The 14,075-nt window shown below is 48.4% G+C and overlaps 1 protein-coding gene across 3 annotated transcripts in view; it reads right to left on the bottom strand.

Moving 5' to 3' along the window:
- Nucleotides 1-14,075, bottom strand: part of cacfd1 (calcium channel flower domain containing 1) — a 39,934-nt gene that overhangs the window by 17,212 nt on the left and 8,647 nt on the right. For all 3 annotated transcript variants that reach the window (XR_011937681.1, XM_072488927.1, XM_072488926.1), the window contains exons 2-4: nucleotides 8,509-8,581; nucleotides 6,479-6,604; nucleotides 1,103-1,210 (exon numbers count right to left, since the gene is read on the bottom strand). Coding sequence is in view for 2 of the 3 variants with exons in the window: in XM_072488927.1 (XP_072345028.1) it covers nucleotides 1,103-1,210; nucleotides 6,479-6,604; nucleotides 8,509-8,581 (307 nt within the window). In the remaining variant the exon portion in view is untranslated. The remainder of the gene's footprint in view (nucleotides 1-1,102; nucleotides 1,211-6,478; nucleotides 6,605-8,508; nucleotides 8,582-14,075) is intronic.

The following is a 14,075-nucleotide window of genomic DNA, read 5'->3' as shown; positions in this document are numbered from 1 at the left end:
GAGCCGGGGAGGCTGGACGGGAGGTTTCGGAGATGGGGAATCAGGATATTAAAAGATCTGTTCCTGGGGGACGTTTTGCGAGGTTGGAGGAGTTGGGGGGAAAAGTACGGATTGGCGCAAGCGGAAGGGTTTAGGTACCTACACATCCAAGACTTTGTAAGGAAGGTTTTCTGGAGCTTCCTAATAGCGCCGGCTCTCTCATTGTTGGAGAAGGTACTGTCGGCAGGGGGACTGGAGAAGGGTGTGGTGTCAGCGATTTATGAGAAGATCCTGGAGGAGGACGGGGTGTCCATGGAAGGGATTAAGGCCAAGTGGAAAGTAGGGTTGATGAAGTAATGGACAAGGTCTGAGGTGCTACGAAGGGCGAATGCCTGAACCTCATGCATGAGGTTGGGGTTGATACAGCTGAAGGTCGTGTATAGGACGCACCTCATGAGGGCGAGGAGGAGCCAGCTCTTTGAGTGGGTGGAGGATATCGGACAGTGGTGTGGGAGGGGCCCGCAAACCATGTGCATATGTTTTGGTCTTGCCCAAAGTTGGAGAGGTATTGGTGGGAGGTCTGTAGCATCATCTCAGGGGTACTACATGTGAACTTGGAACCGGGTCCCCTAGAAGCCATTTTTGGGGTGTCGGACCGGCCCAAGCTGCAGGTGGGTGCGGGGGCAGATGTTTTAGCCTTCGCCTCACTGATTGCCCAGAGGCGGGTCCTGTTGGGGTAGGTGTCAGCTTCTCCAGCCTGTGCCTCGGCGTGGCGGGGGGATCGACCGGAATTCTTCACCCTGGAGAAGGTGAGATGTAAGCTTGGGGGGGGGGGCGGCGCCGAAGGAGGGGGTTCTACAATTCATGGGGATTGTTTATCATGCACTTTCAGGGATTTGTTGCCATTGAACACCCTTGAGGGGGGGGGGGGGGGGGGGGGAGTTGGGTTTGTTTTTCTTTGTTCTGTTGTTAATTTATTTTTGATATGTACAAATTGATGGATCAAACTGTATGTGGATGGGGCTGTCGCTTGGGATTGTTGCTTTGTTTGTATTTCTTTTGTTTGTTTGATGAAAATGATGAAATGTGGAGAATAAAAAGATTTTTAAAAAAGAAAACTCACTTTTTACCAAGTGATGCGAGCCCATAAAGTACCCCTGAAGCAAAAGCAATGGCATTCCCAAACAGCGTAGTGATCGAAAACCGCAGGAATACCGGGAAAATTGCCATCCTGTGGGGAAAACAAAATCTCAGATACCGTGCATACAGATCGCCCCAAAAAACAATACGAGAGCTGGCAAATTGGGAAGAATCTCTCCACCCAACGGATATCAGGTTCTGAAACTTCTATCTGACATCACTTGTTTCTACAATTATCACCGGTCACGACAGAGGACGTCCGGTGGCACCATGTCAAAGGAGGTCGCTAGAGCCCTCCGTTTTTGGTCTTTTTCACTGTTCCCGGGGTGAATTGGTGGACAGACTCATCCCATTTGAGAGCCTCTTGATAGGATATCAAAAGGAACAAGAAACAATATTGGGAAGAAAGATGTGAGCGGAGGGATCAAAAAGATTCTGATGAGCTGAGCAAGGTGTGGAGTCCTGGGGGGATCGAAGGTGGCGGTTAGGCTGACGGACGTAATGGTTTCGAATTTGAAAGGCAAGCCAACAGGTATTTCAAAATGTAATGGAAGGAAATTTTGGAGACCCTTAAAAGGTCAGTGGAGGAAGTCTTGGTCCCGATAAAGGAGTCTGTGGGAAAGACAGAGATGGTGTGGGACCACGGTGAGGTGGTGGAGGGGACACTGTCACGACAGTTGGCCTCGCTGGATACTGAGATGCGGAGGATGGAACAAGGGTCTGAGAGCCGAGGTCGAGGAGCTGGACAATAGGTCGGAGTGGCAGAACCGCAGGATCGTGGGATTACCGGAGGGGGTGGAGGGTCCAAGGCCGACTGAATACTTTGAGTCTATGGTTATTAAGTTGATGGCGGAGGATGATCAGGTCCCCCACCATCAAGCTGGATCAGGCCTGTCAATAGCTCCAGGCGAAACCACTGAGCGGTGATTGTCTGTTTTCACAGTTGTCAGACGAAGGACTGAACTGGGCCAAGGAGAATCAGAGGTGCGGTGGGAAGGCAGCAATATACCAGGATATCACGGCAGAATCAGCAAGGAGGCATGCGGCCTACAGCAGGGCGAAGTCAGCTCTTCGCAAGAATGGCGTGCGTTTTGGTGAGGCTGAGAGTTACATATAATGTCAAAGACCATGTCTTCGAGATGGGAGAGGAAGTGGAGGCTTTTATTAAAGATCAAGGACTTGGACTGAACTGAGGGGGTTTGAATGAAACTTTGCTGGTGGTCAGGAGGTATTTGTATGGGGACATTTCGCAATATTGTGTTTTCTCTTGTTTCACTTTTGCCCGTCCCCCGATTCTTTTCATCATTGTACAGACTTGTGGTGAATTGAAATCGGTGTGGATTGTTTGAGTTTTTCCATTTTGTGTTTTCCCTTTTTAGTGGGTGTTTTTTGGTTTGGAGGGAGTGTTTGGCTTGAGGGAGGGGTGTTGGGTAGTTTCAAGGTCGAAAGAGGGGGTGGAGGAGTTCCGGCTATTGTGTGTGTGTGTGTGTGAGCACACGCGCGCTAACAGGCTGAGGTTGGCTCGTGAATGGGAGGGAAGTGGGGGGAGGAGCTGCGCTTTGCTGAACGTTTAGGCAGGTTTCAATAAGCCTCGGAGTTGTGAATGCTGGGGGGATGGGAATGGAGAGAGAGGTGCTGGTTCAAGAGGGGGCAATACTAATTAATAAAACAGCCCGGGGTTTCAGTTGGGGAATGTGGAGATGGATTAGGGGGGCTGAGATGTCCCGGGAAAGTTGGAAGTCTGCAGTTTTAGTGAGTGTGTATGTTGCTTCACAGCACCAGGGTCCCAGGTTCGATTCCCGGCTTGGGTCACTGTCTGTGTGGAGTCTGCACCTTCTCCCCGTTTCTGCGTGGGTTTCCTCCGGGTGCTCCGGTTTCCTCCCACAGTCCCATAAAACGTGCTTTTAGGTGAATTAGACATTCTGAATTCTCCCTCTGTGTACCTGAACAGGCGCCGGAGTGTGGCGCCTGGGGGATTTTCACAGTAACTTCATTGCAGTGTTAATGTGAGCCTACTTGTGACAATAACGATTATTATTACAAATTGGGATAATGTAGAGTTTATGAAGAGGATGTTGGCGGCCATACCGGACATGGACACGCGGCAGTTGATTTTGGGGGAGATCTGAATTGCGTTCTGAACCCAAAGTGGGATCGGTCCAAGCTGAAGTCGCTGGCCCCTTCGGAGGTCGCGAAGGCACTGATGGCATTCCTGAAGGAGACGGTGGAGTGGATCCGTGGCAGCTTTTGCACCATGGGGGCAGGGAATTGTTCTTTTTCTCTCCAGTGCATAAAGTACATTTGGGTAATTATTTATTCGTGATGGGGAAGTCTCTGCTGCCAGGGGTGAGGAATGCAGAATATTCCACAATGGTTATTTCGGATCGTGCTCCGCACCTGGTAGATGTGGCCGGTTCAGTGGCCGCCATGGAGTTGGGATGTAGGGCTGTTGGCTGATTTGGGATTTTGTGTGAAGATGCCCAGTGATTGATGATTAGGTGGGGTTAATAAAAATGGTGAGGTGTTGCCCTCGGTATTTTGAGAGGCCCTGAATGAGGTGGTGAGAGGGGAGGTAATCTCGTATACGGCACAGGTGGATAGTGGGCGAGAGAGGAGCGCCAATGGCTAGTGGAGGGGCTTTTGGAGGTAGGGGGTAGGTACTCGAGTGACCTGATTCCAGAGCTCCTGGTGAGCAGAAAGCTGCAGACGCAGTTTGATGTATTATCTACCGATAAGACGGTGCATCAATCGCGGCGTTCAAGGGGAGCAATGTATGAATATGAGGAGGTCAGTTGTCGCTTGGCTGGCCAGCTGAGGCGAAAGGCAGCCTCCTGAGAGTTTGTTGAGATTCGGGGGGGGGGGGGGGGAAGAAACACTGGTGTCTGCACCATTTATAGTTAACAAGGTATTTGAAATGAAAATGAAGTGAATGAATGAAATGAAATGAAAATCGCTTATTGTCACAAGTAGGCTTCAAATGAAGTTACTGTGAAAAGCCCCTAGTCGCCACATTCCGGCGCCTGTTCGGGGAGGCTAGTACGGGAATTGAACCGTGCTGTTGGCCTGCCTGGGTCTGCTTTCAAAGCCAGCGATTTAGCCCTGTGCTAAACAGCCTTTGAGGCATTCTATAAGAATCTATATAGGTCAGAGCCACCTGGGGATGAGACGGATATGGTGGCGTTTCAGGAGGAGCTGGAGTGTCCTAACGTGGAGGAGGATTGGGAAGGGTTGGAGGTGCTTTTGGGGGCGGAGACAGTCTGGATAGCTATTGGGCGGATGCAGACGGTTAAGGCGCTGGGCCAGACGGGTTCCCGTTGGAAATTTATAAAAGGTTTGCTGATCGGCTGGTACCGTTATTGGTGGAAACGTTGAGGATTTGATGGTGCGGGTCTCTTCCGGAGATAATGATGCAAGCGGCAATTCCGCTCTTGCTAAAGAAGGATTAGGATCTGGTAAAGTGTGGATCATACCGCCCAATTTCCTTATGGAATGTGGATGCCAAGATCTTGGACAAGGTTCTTGCGCTCTGGTTGGAGGAGTCTGTCCCTCGGGTAATTGGAGAGGATCAGACGGGGTTCGTGAAGGGTCGGCATTTGTCATCAAACGTGAGGCGGCTTTTAAACGTGTCATTGTCCCAGCAGAAGGGAGAGAGCAAGAGGTTATTGTGGCATTGGATTTGTGGCGTTGGATGCAGAGAAGGGTAGAATGGGGGTATTTGTTTGCAGAGTTGCAAAGATTTGGGATAGGGTTTAAATTTGCGTTGTGGGTTCGGTTTTTAAGTAATGCGCCTAAGGCTAGCGTCCGTACAAACTTTTTTTCTTTTCTTTTTTTTTGGTTTATAAATTTAAGTAGACAACTATTTTTCTTTTCCAATTAAGGGGCACTTTAGCGTGGCCAATCCACCTGCCCTGCACACCTTTGGGTTGTGGGGGTGAAACCCACGCAAACATGGGGAGAATGTGCAAACACCACACGGGCAGTGACCCAGGGCCGGGATTCAAACCCGGGTCCTCAGAGCTGCAGTACCAGTGCTATCCACTGTGCCAAATGCCGCCCTAGCGTCCGTACAAATAATGTGAATTCGGGATACTTTCAGCCGCATTGGGGAACGAGGCAGGGGTGCCCTATGTCCCCCCTCTTCTTTCTGTTGGTAATTGAGCCTTTGACCACTGCCCTGAGGGCCTCGGATAAGTGGAGGGGAATGATAGAGGGGTGGAATATAGGGCGTCCTTGTACACTGATGATGATCTCTTGTACATGACAGATCCGATTCCCACAATGGGTGATATCATGGGGTTGCTGAAGGTCACTTCACCGGGGAGGGGAGTTAATTTAGGGGGGGGGGGTTAACTGTTTTGTTTAACGGCTCTCATTTTAGATTCTTGGGTGTGCAGGTAGCTCGGCTGGGCCGGCTCCATGAATTGAATTTTACGAGTGTGTTAGAAGGGTCAAGGCCAATTTAAAGAGGTGGGATAGTCTCCCTCTGTCCTTGGTGGGCAGAAGATGAATATTTCGTCAAGGTTTCTATTTCTGTTCCAGTGTTTCTACCAAGAGTAGAGAGATTGATTTTGTCCTTTATTTGGGCGGTAAAGTGGTTAGGATATGGAGGACGGTCCTTAAGAGAGGTCAGCAGTCAGGGGGCTTGGCATTGCCGAACTTGATACATTACTGGGCAGAGAATGCGGAGAAAGTATGGGATGGTGTGGGGGTCCTGAGGTTGTATGGGTGCGGATGGAGTCGGGGTCGTGTAGGGTGTCGGGGTTAAGGGCGTTAGTGAAGGTGGGGCAGGGAGAGGTTTTTTTGGGGGGTGGGTTCAGTTTGCTATTATAGTTGGAAAATAGGGTAGGGATTGGGGTGGAGGGGGTTGGGTGTTTGGAGGGGGATCTGTGAAGGTTGATCTATTTATTTTTTAAAATAAATTTAGAGTACCCAATTATTTTTTCCAATTAAGGGACAATTTAGCGTGACCAATCCACCTAACCTGCACATCTTTGGGTTGTGGGGGTGAAACTCACCACAGGGAGAATGTGCAAACTCCACAAAGTGACCCAGGGCCAGGATTCGAACCCGGGTCCTCAGCGCCGTGAGGCATCAGTGCTAACAACTGCGCCGCCGTGCTGCCCCGTGAAGGGTGATTTATGATGTAGTCTCTGTTCTTTCTACTTAAAATTGAAAATGCCTTGAATAAAAATATTTTTTAAAAAAGTAACTTAGTTGCATTGCTGGCCTGCTCCATCACATGCCCACTGTGGCCCGCACAATGCCCTCTGCAGCCGGCGCAACGCCCACTGCACTGCAGCCAGTGTGAGCCACGCGATGTGTTACAGTCACCCGGAACCCCCCCACCCCCAACGCTTACCCGCAGTAGAAGACTGCTTTCTGCCAATACCGAAGTTTATCAACTTTCGCAGACACTGCATTTGCAAACTCAATGAACTGGCAGCAGAACGGCGCCTCACAGAGGAAAAGGACAAATGCATTCAGCCTGCAGATTGAAAGATAAAAGAGCAACTTTATTGCAGAGAACTGGTTGTAACTCGCCATCAGAACATGTTGTCACAGCTCAGGATTTTACTCAAAGTGATGGGAATGCGGAAGCAGAGGGAGCCAGGTGATGAATAGCTTTGATATATTTACGAGAATCCTGGAGAACAGTAGAAGGATATACTGATCAGGGGAGATAACGACTAGGAGAGATTTGTGTGTACAGCATGGATGAATCGGGTCAAATGGTCTGACCCGGGTTCAATCCCAGCCTTGGGTCACTGTCTGTGTGGAGTTTGCATGTTCTCCCCGTGTCTGCGTGGGTTTCCTCCAACAGATTAGGTGGATTGGCCATGCTCAACGCGCAAGGTTATAGGGTGGGGGAGTGCTCTTTCTCAGGGTCAGTGCAGACTCGATGGGCTGAATGGACTCCTTCTGCACTGTAGGGATTGTTTGGGCACAGTGCTCAGCAACTAAACCAGGCAAAATATGGGAAAGGATATGGCAACCACAATATATCAAATTGCTGCTCAAATTCACAATTCAAATCTTTAGCACGATTCATTTTTATTCTAATTAGGATACGTCAGGAAAAACTGGTTCAGGAAGAATGCTTGGGACTGCAGGAGGGGGAGGTGGAGGTAGCTGAGGGACGTGAGCAGGATACAGTAAGTAAAGTGCAGGCTGAACTGCTGAGAGCAATGGCGGCAGTTGGAAGAGAAAGATTGGGGGACGGTCGGCGAATGGAGAAAGACAGAACACAAGCAGGATTATCAGTTACCCTGACTCTCCTTTCCATTGAGGTTCAGCAGCCAATCTGATCTTGACAATCAGTTGTTTCAAATGATTTTCAACAAGAATGAGGTGGGGTGGTGGAGGGTGGCTGGCCAAGACACACGAGCACCAAAAACAGGAGAACTCGGAAAGGTTTTTTTAATATATAACCGCATCAAGAGCAGCTTGTGCGTGTTGCAATATTCCTTTAAAGGGTTGCAGCGTGACATCACTGGAAGGGAAGTATGTAATGCGATCCAGTTTTAGTTTCACTTTTGCTTTTGGGCAGAGCACACACACGGATCTGCTGCAGATGTCTTGAAGCTTTCTATCCATGTGCAAGCAGTCCTCAACGTTACTATGTTCGAGTTAAGACAAATCGGCACTTACAAAATTTCCAAGTTGACACCCCATTTTGACTTTGCAAGGCTGGTTTTAACTTTATGGTGTTACACCAGTGAACAGTTGGTCTTTATGGTTATGCCCCACTTTTTACAACATCCAGAAGGACAAATTGCTTCTCAGACACAGTATAGATGTGTCTTTGAAAGTGTAGACACTGTTATGTCATGGGAAATACATTACTGTCAGGCAATTTAAAAAAAACATCTAAGTTTAGTGTACCCAATTCATTCTTTCCAATTAAGGGGCAATTTAGCGTGGCCAATCCATCTACCCTGCACATCTTTGGGTTGTGGGGGCAAAACCTACGCAGACACGGGGAGAATGTGGAAACTCCACACGGACAGTGACCCAGAAGCGGGATCCAACCTGGGACCTCGGCGCCGTGAGGCCGCAATGCTAACCACTATGCCACCGTGCTGCCCTTCTGTCAGGCAATTGTACTGAAGAAAGATCCCACAAAGCTGTCACTATTCAGTGAAATTAGGGTATCGCACTTTGGTTCAGGAACCAATCCCCCAATTATAACATTTTTTTTGTGGGAAAACCGGTTTCAACTTAAGACATTGACTTACAATGTGGTTTTCAAGAACCAACTGCGTTGTAAGTCCAAGGACTGTAGGTATATCTGTTCTCGTGTGCCTAGTCTTAATAACGTATTTAGACAATCCTTCATGGAATGATTGGTGCCTTTATGTTATAAAAACACAAGACTGTTCAATTACTTACACCATCCAGACACCAGCCGCAATGTTGAGGGGATCGATTGTCACACAGTTCCACACGCCAGCAATTGCACATGCTGCAAAATAGGGGGAAAGTGCATCAGTGCTACCAGCAGCAACACAACACTCACTGCTGGCACATCGTACCACGGCTGTCACCATTTGTCTTTCTGTCTCCTTGTAATCTCTAATTGTAGGTAATTTGGACATTCTGAATTCTCCTTCAGTGTACCCGAACAGGCGTCGGAGTGTGGCGACTAGGGGCTTTTCACAGTAACTTCATTGCAGTGTTAATGGAAGAATACTTGTGACACTAAAGATTATTATAAAACATAAACATCCTTCACACTCCTCTTCCCCACTGTATTCCATGTGGAGATGCCGGCGTTGGACTGGGGTGAGCACAGTAAGAAGTCTCACAACACCAGGTTAAAGTCCAACAGGTTCATTTGAAATCACAAGCTTTCGGAGCACAGCTCCTTCCTCAGGTGACGTGGAGGCAGGTTCGCAATCACAGCGTATATAGGAGAGACACAATTGCAGGATAATTACAGATTGGAATGTGAAGAACGGTTGGAATGTGAGTCTTTCCAGGTAAACAAGTCTTTACAGGAACAAACAAAGTGGAGAGAGTGATAATCACAGGTAATAGAGTGAAATGTCTCAAACCAGGACAGTTAGTAGGATTCTGCAAACTGGGCCGTATGGTGGGGGGTACATGTAATGTGACACAAACCCGATATCCCGGTTGAGGCCGTCCTCATGCGTACTGTTAATAATAAAAGGGTACTTGTGTTTACATTTTACAAACCCCATGACTGGTCAATTTAACTCAACCAAAGCCACGGGTATTAATATAAAATCTAATCTGACCTGTGCAGATTGTAGATGGCGAACAGGCTTTGGGGAATCAGGAGGTAATTTACTTGCAGCAGGATTCCCAGCCTCTGACCTGCTCCTGTAGCCACAGTATTAATGTGGCTGGGTCCAGTTCAGTTTCTGGTCAATGGTAACCCCCAGGATGTTGACAGTGGGGGATTCAGCAATGGTAATGCCATTGAATGTCAAGGGGCAGTGGTTAGATCCTCTCTTGTAGGAGATGGTCATTGCCGGGCACTTGTGTGGCAGGAATGTAACTTGCCACTTGTCAGCCCAAGACTGGGTATTGTCCAGGTCTTGCTGCATTTGGACAGGGACTGCTTCATTATCTGAGGAGTCGCCAATGGTGCTGAACATTGTGCAGTCATCAGCGAACATCCCCACTTCTGACTTTATGATGGAAGGGAAGTCGTTGATGAAGCAGCTGAAGATGGTTGGGGTCGAGGACACTACCCTGAGGAACTCCTGCAGTGATGTCCTGGAGCTGAGAGGATTGACCTCCAACAACCACAACCATCTTCCTTTGTGCCGGGTATGACTCCAACCAGCGGAGAGTTTCCCCCCTGATTCCCATTGACTCCAGTTTAGCTCGGACTCCGTGATGCCAAACTCGGTCAAATGCTGCCTTGATGTCGAGGGCAGTCACTCTCACCTCACCCCTGGAATCCAAATCTTTTGTCCATGTTTGAACCAAGGCTGTAACGAGGTCAGGAGCTGAGTGACCCTGGCGGAACCCAAACTGAGTGTCCGTGAGCAGTTTATTGCTGAGTTAATGCCGCTTGATAGCTCTGTTAATGACTCCTTCCATCACTTTACTGATGATGGAGAGTAGACCGATGGCGTGGTAATTGGCTGGGTTGGATTTGTCCTGCATTTTGTGGACAGGACACACCTGGGTAATTTTCCTCATTGCCGGGTAGATGCCAGTGTTGTAGCTGTACTGGAACAGCTTGGCTAGGGGTGCAGCAAGTTCTGGAGCACAAGTCTTCAGTACTATTGCCGGGATATTGTCAGGGCCCAGAGCCTTTGCAGCATCCAGGGCCTTCAGCCGTTTCTTGATATCACGTGAATGAATTGGCTGAAGACTGACATCTGTGATGCTGGGGACCTCTGGAAGAAACTGGAATGGATCATTCATTTGGCACTTCTAGTTGAAGACTGTAACTAATGCAGCACTTAACCAAGATCCCATTTGCCCCCTCAGGAGGTTGTAAAATATCCCATTGCATGATTTTGAATAAGGATCCTGGTGCCCTGGCCAATATTTATCCTTCAATCAACATTATAAAAACAAAATATCTGCCATTATTGCAGTTGTGGGATCTTGCTGTGCATAAGGTGCCTGCTGCGTTTCCTACATTACAACAGCAATGGACTGACCTGGACTAGCCATATAAATACTGTGGCTACTAGAGCAGATCAGAGGCTGAGAATCCTGCAGTGAGTAATTCACCTCCTGACCCCCCCCAGAGCCTGCTCACCATCTAGAAGACACAAGTCAGGAGTGTGAGGGAATACTCTCCACTTGCCTGGATGAGCGCAGCTCCAGCAACACTCAAGAAGCTCAACACCATCCAGGACAAAGCAGCCCCACTTGATTGACACCCCATCGACATTCACTCCCTCCACCAGCGACGCAGTGACAGCCGTGTGTGTACCATCTATAAGATGGACTGCAGGAACTCACCAAGGCTCCTTAGGCAGCACCTTCCAAACCCACGACCTCCACAATCTAGAAGGACAAGAGCAGGTACTTGGGAACCCCACCACCTGGAGGATCTCCCTCCAAGCCACACACCATCCTTGTCTGGAAATATATTGGCTGCTCCTTCATTGTCGCTGGAACTCCCTCCCTAACAGCACTGTGGTAGTACCTACACCATATGGGCTTGCAGTGGTTCAAGAAGGCAGCTCACCTCCACCTTCTGAAGGGCAATTAGGAATGATCAAGGAATGCTGGGCTAGCCAGTGACACCCACACCCCCTGGATGAATTTTAAAAAGTGATTACCCTTAAAAGGTGCATCATTGTGCAGCATTTGGGATGTCCTCAGCTTGTGAAATGCACAAAGGAAATTCCCGACTTTCCTCCCTTTCAGAAAGGATTCACTCAGACCCTCAGCTGGACACAATCACGAGACTTTGAAAACCTTTACTTCAGTGACACGTAATCACTGTTTTTACATTTGTCGCCACCACTCCCTTGGTGTTGGCCTGGAGCATGGAGGGTTCACAGTTAGAACAACACTGATCCGAGACTGAGTCACGGTGCCTTGGTCCCACTAACCCCCACCTCAGGGTTAAATGATGAAATTGATTGTGCGAATGCTTCCACTCCCTGAAAATAACATTTCACATGGGGGGTGGAGAGGAGACATGCCCACTGCACTCTGCTTCCAAATAGAAAATGCTCTGAACTCTGAATTAATCTCTTAATGTCCAGAAAAATTCAGTTGGGGGTCAGGGAACCATATTCCCAGCACAGAAACAGGGCATTCATCCCAACGGGTCTATCCCAGTGCTTCTGCTCTGCATGACCCTCCTCCCTCTCATCTTATCTTTCTGCTGCTTTCTCCTGTGCCTTTATCCAGCTTTCCTTTAGACACCAATACTGTTCACCTCAGCTGCCCCTGGTGGCAGCAAGTTCCACATTATCAGGACTCACTGCTGCCTGTGCTGTAAATCCTGTCTAATACACAAAATATTAACACACATTACATTGTTAAAAACATTCCCCAACTTTAATGGGCATCAAGGCACAAAACCAGAGAAAACGAGGGGGGCATTTTGACTCGGGCGTCGTAAGTCACCTAATCTTCCAGCATGCACTTTTAGATTGGATTACCCTCATGAATTATAGAAAGCTCCTGGTTAAATATGTACAACCTGCTGCAAACTGATTATCCCAAAGGTTCTCGAGTATTGGCAGTCCCATCATCGAGTCGGCATTCTTTCAATTAGCACGAAATGTTTTATTTCCAAAGCCTGTCTGCAGATTATGAAATAACTCCTGTCCCAGTCTGAGCGAGTTCGTGTAAATCTCCCCTCACACCAGACTTTTGGTTCCTACAGTTACTACTTTACGAGGGATTCCTCTGTGTACAGGGCCCAGCACGGCACTATCCCGCTCCTCTCCCCATTTACTGTGTGTGCATTGGCTGATTAGTGCACGGGGCACAGTGGAAATCATTGTGAAAGGGAGAATTCTGGGCACATTTGAGTGATAAACTCACTCCAGCAGTTTAGCTTTGGACTGTGCATGGCCAGCAACACCACCAAAACTCCAGTAAGGCCATGTCACTGTGTGAAAATCAGGTACATGCCCACACCAGCTCTCTCTCATCCTCAGTCAAAGACATGAATATCATTTCCACCAGAGGTTGTACCCTGAAGAAGGCCATCGCGCTGGCAGCATTCACATCCCTGGGCAGGAAAGCCATTCCCTTAGCGAACAAAAATCTATCAAACTCAGTCTAGAAAGTTCCAACTGCCCCTCAGCCTCAACAGCTTTGAGGGAGAATGTTCCAGGTGTTCACTACCTTTGTTTGAAGATGTTGCTTCCTGGTTTCACCGCTGTGCAACCCAGCACATATTATAAAATTGTGCCCCCCTATTCCCGATTGGAGGGGGAATCACGAAGGGTCTCGGTGTGTACCCTACCGAATTTCTAACAATTTAAACACTTTCATTAGATCAAACACCCTTCTATCTCTCACATTCACAGGAGGACAAACCAAGTTGAGGAAACCTGCCCCCATACTTTAGTTCTGGTGATGACCTGACCATCTTGTTCCGCCATAAACACACAAATCCAAACTCAACGCTGATTCCCGAGGTTGCAACGTTCTCAACCGGAAGAAGAGGTGTTCCTCCAGCCTGCACCAGACTTCACAGCAACAATGCAACAGGTCAAGGAAATACTGATTTTGGCAACTCTGGAGTTTGATCTTTCTCCTCCATCGTGCCCCCTCCTTTTTATATCCCATGCATTGCCCAATGCAAACCTTCCCTCTTCCCCTCACCCCAGACTTTTGGTTCCTAAAGTTGCTACTTTTTACTGCAGTATTTACAGCTCAAACACATTCTCCTTCCCTTGGTCAGTTCTGACAGAGTCTGTAGCATAGAAACGCGGTTTCCCTCACCACTGATGCTGCCAGATCTGCTGGGTTTTCCAGCATTCTCCGTTCAGATTCCAGCATCCGCAGTATTTTGCTTGTTTAAGACAGAACTCTGAAATAGCGATCGCTGCTGTTATTCGCACACAGAGAGCCGTAAGAGTCAGTCCTGTTGGCCAGCAGCTGAATCTTGTTGTAGAACAAACTGCACAGATCATTGCAGACTTTCTGTTACTGAATGCTGTCCGGTGAGGTCAATAATAATCACAAACCGCCCCTTGCTTCATGTGGATGGAGTATAGTCAGAAAAACTGCATTGCCTTCTCACTCGAAGATCTTAGTGAATACAGTTAAGTGTGCACCCAAAGTTGAACCACCCTCCTGGTCAGGTTACTGAGGCAGCTGAATGTGGATTTAAACCCCGAGGTGAATAAACAGCCCATGGAGCGAACACGAGTAACGAGCCCACACTCGGTTAGAATTCACCTGAGGAAGGAGCAGCGCTCTGAAAGCTAGTGACATCGAAACAAACCTGTTGGACTTTAACCTGGTGTTGTAAGAGTTCGTACTCGGTTAGA

Source organism: Scyliorhinus torazame, chromosome 22, assembly GCF_047496885.1.
Source record: "Scyliorhinus torazame isolate Kashiwa2021f chromosome 22, sScyTor2.1, whole genome shotgun sequence".
NCBI lineage: Eukaryota > Metazoa > Chordata > Chondrichthyes > Carcharhiniformes > Scyliorhinidae > Scyliorhinus > Scyliorhinus torazame.
The sequence above is the reverse complement of the archived record's forward strand: the minus strand, read 5'-3'. Positions and strand labels throughout refer to the sequence as shown.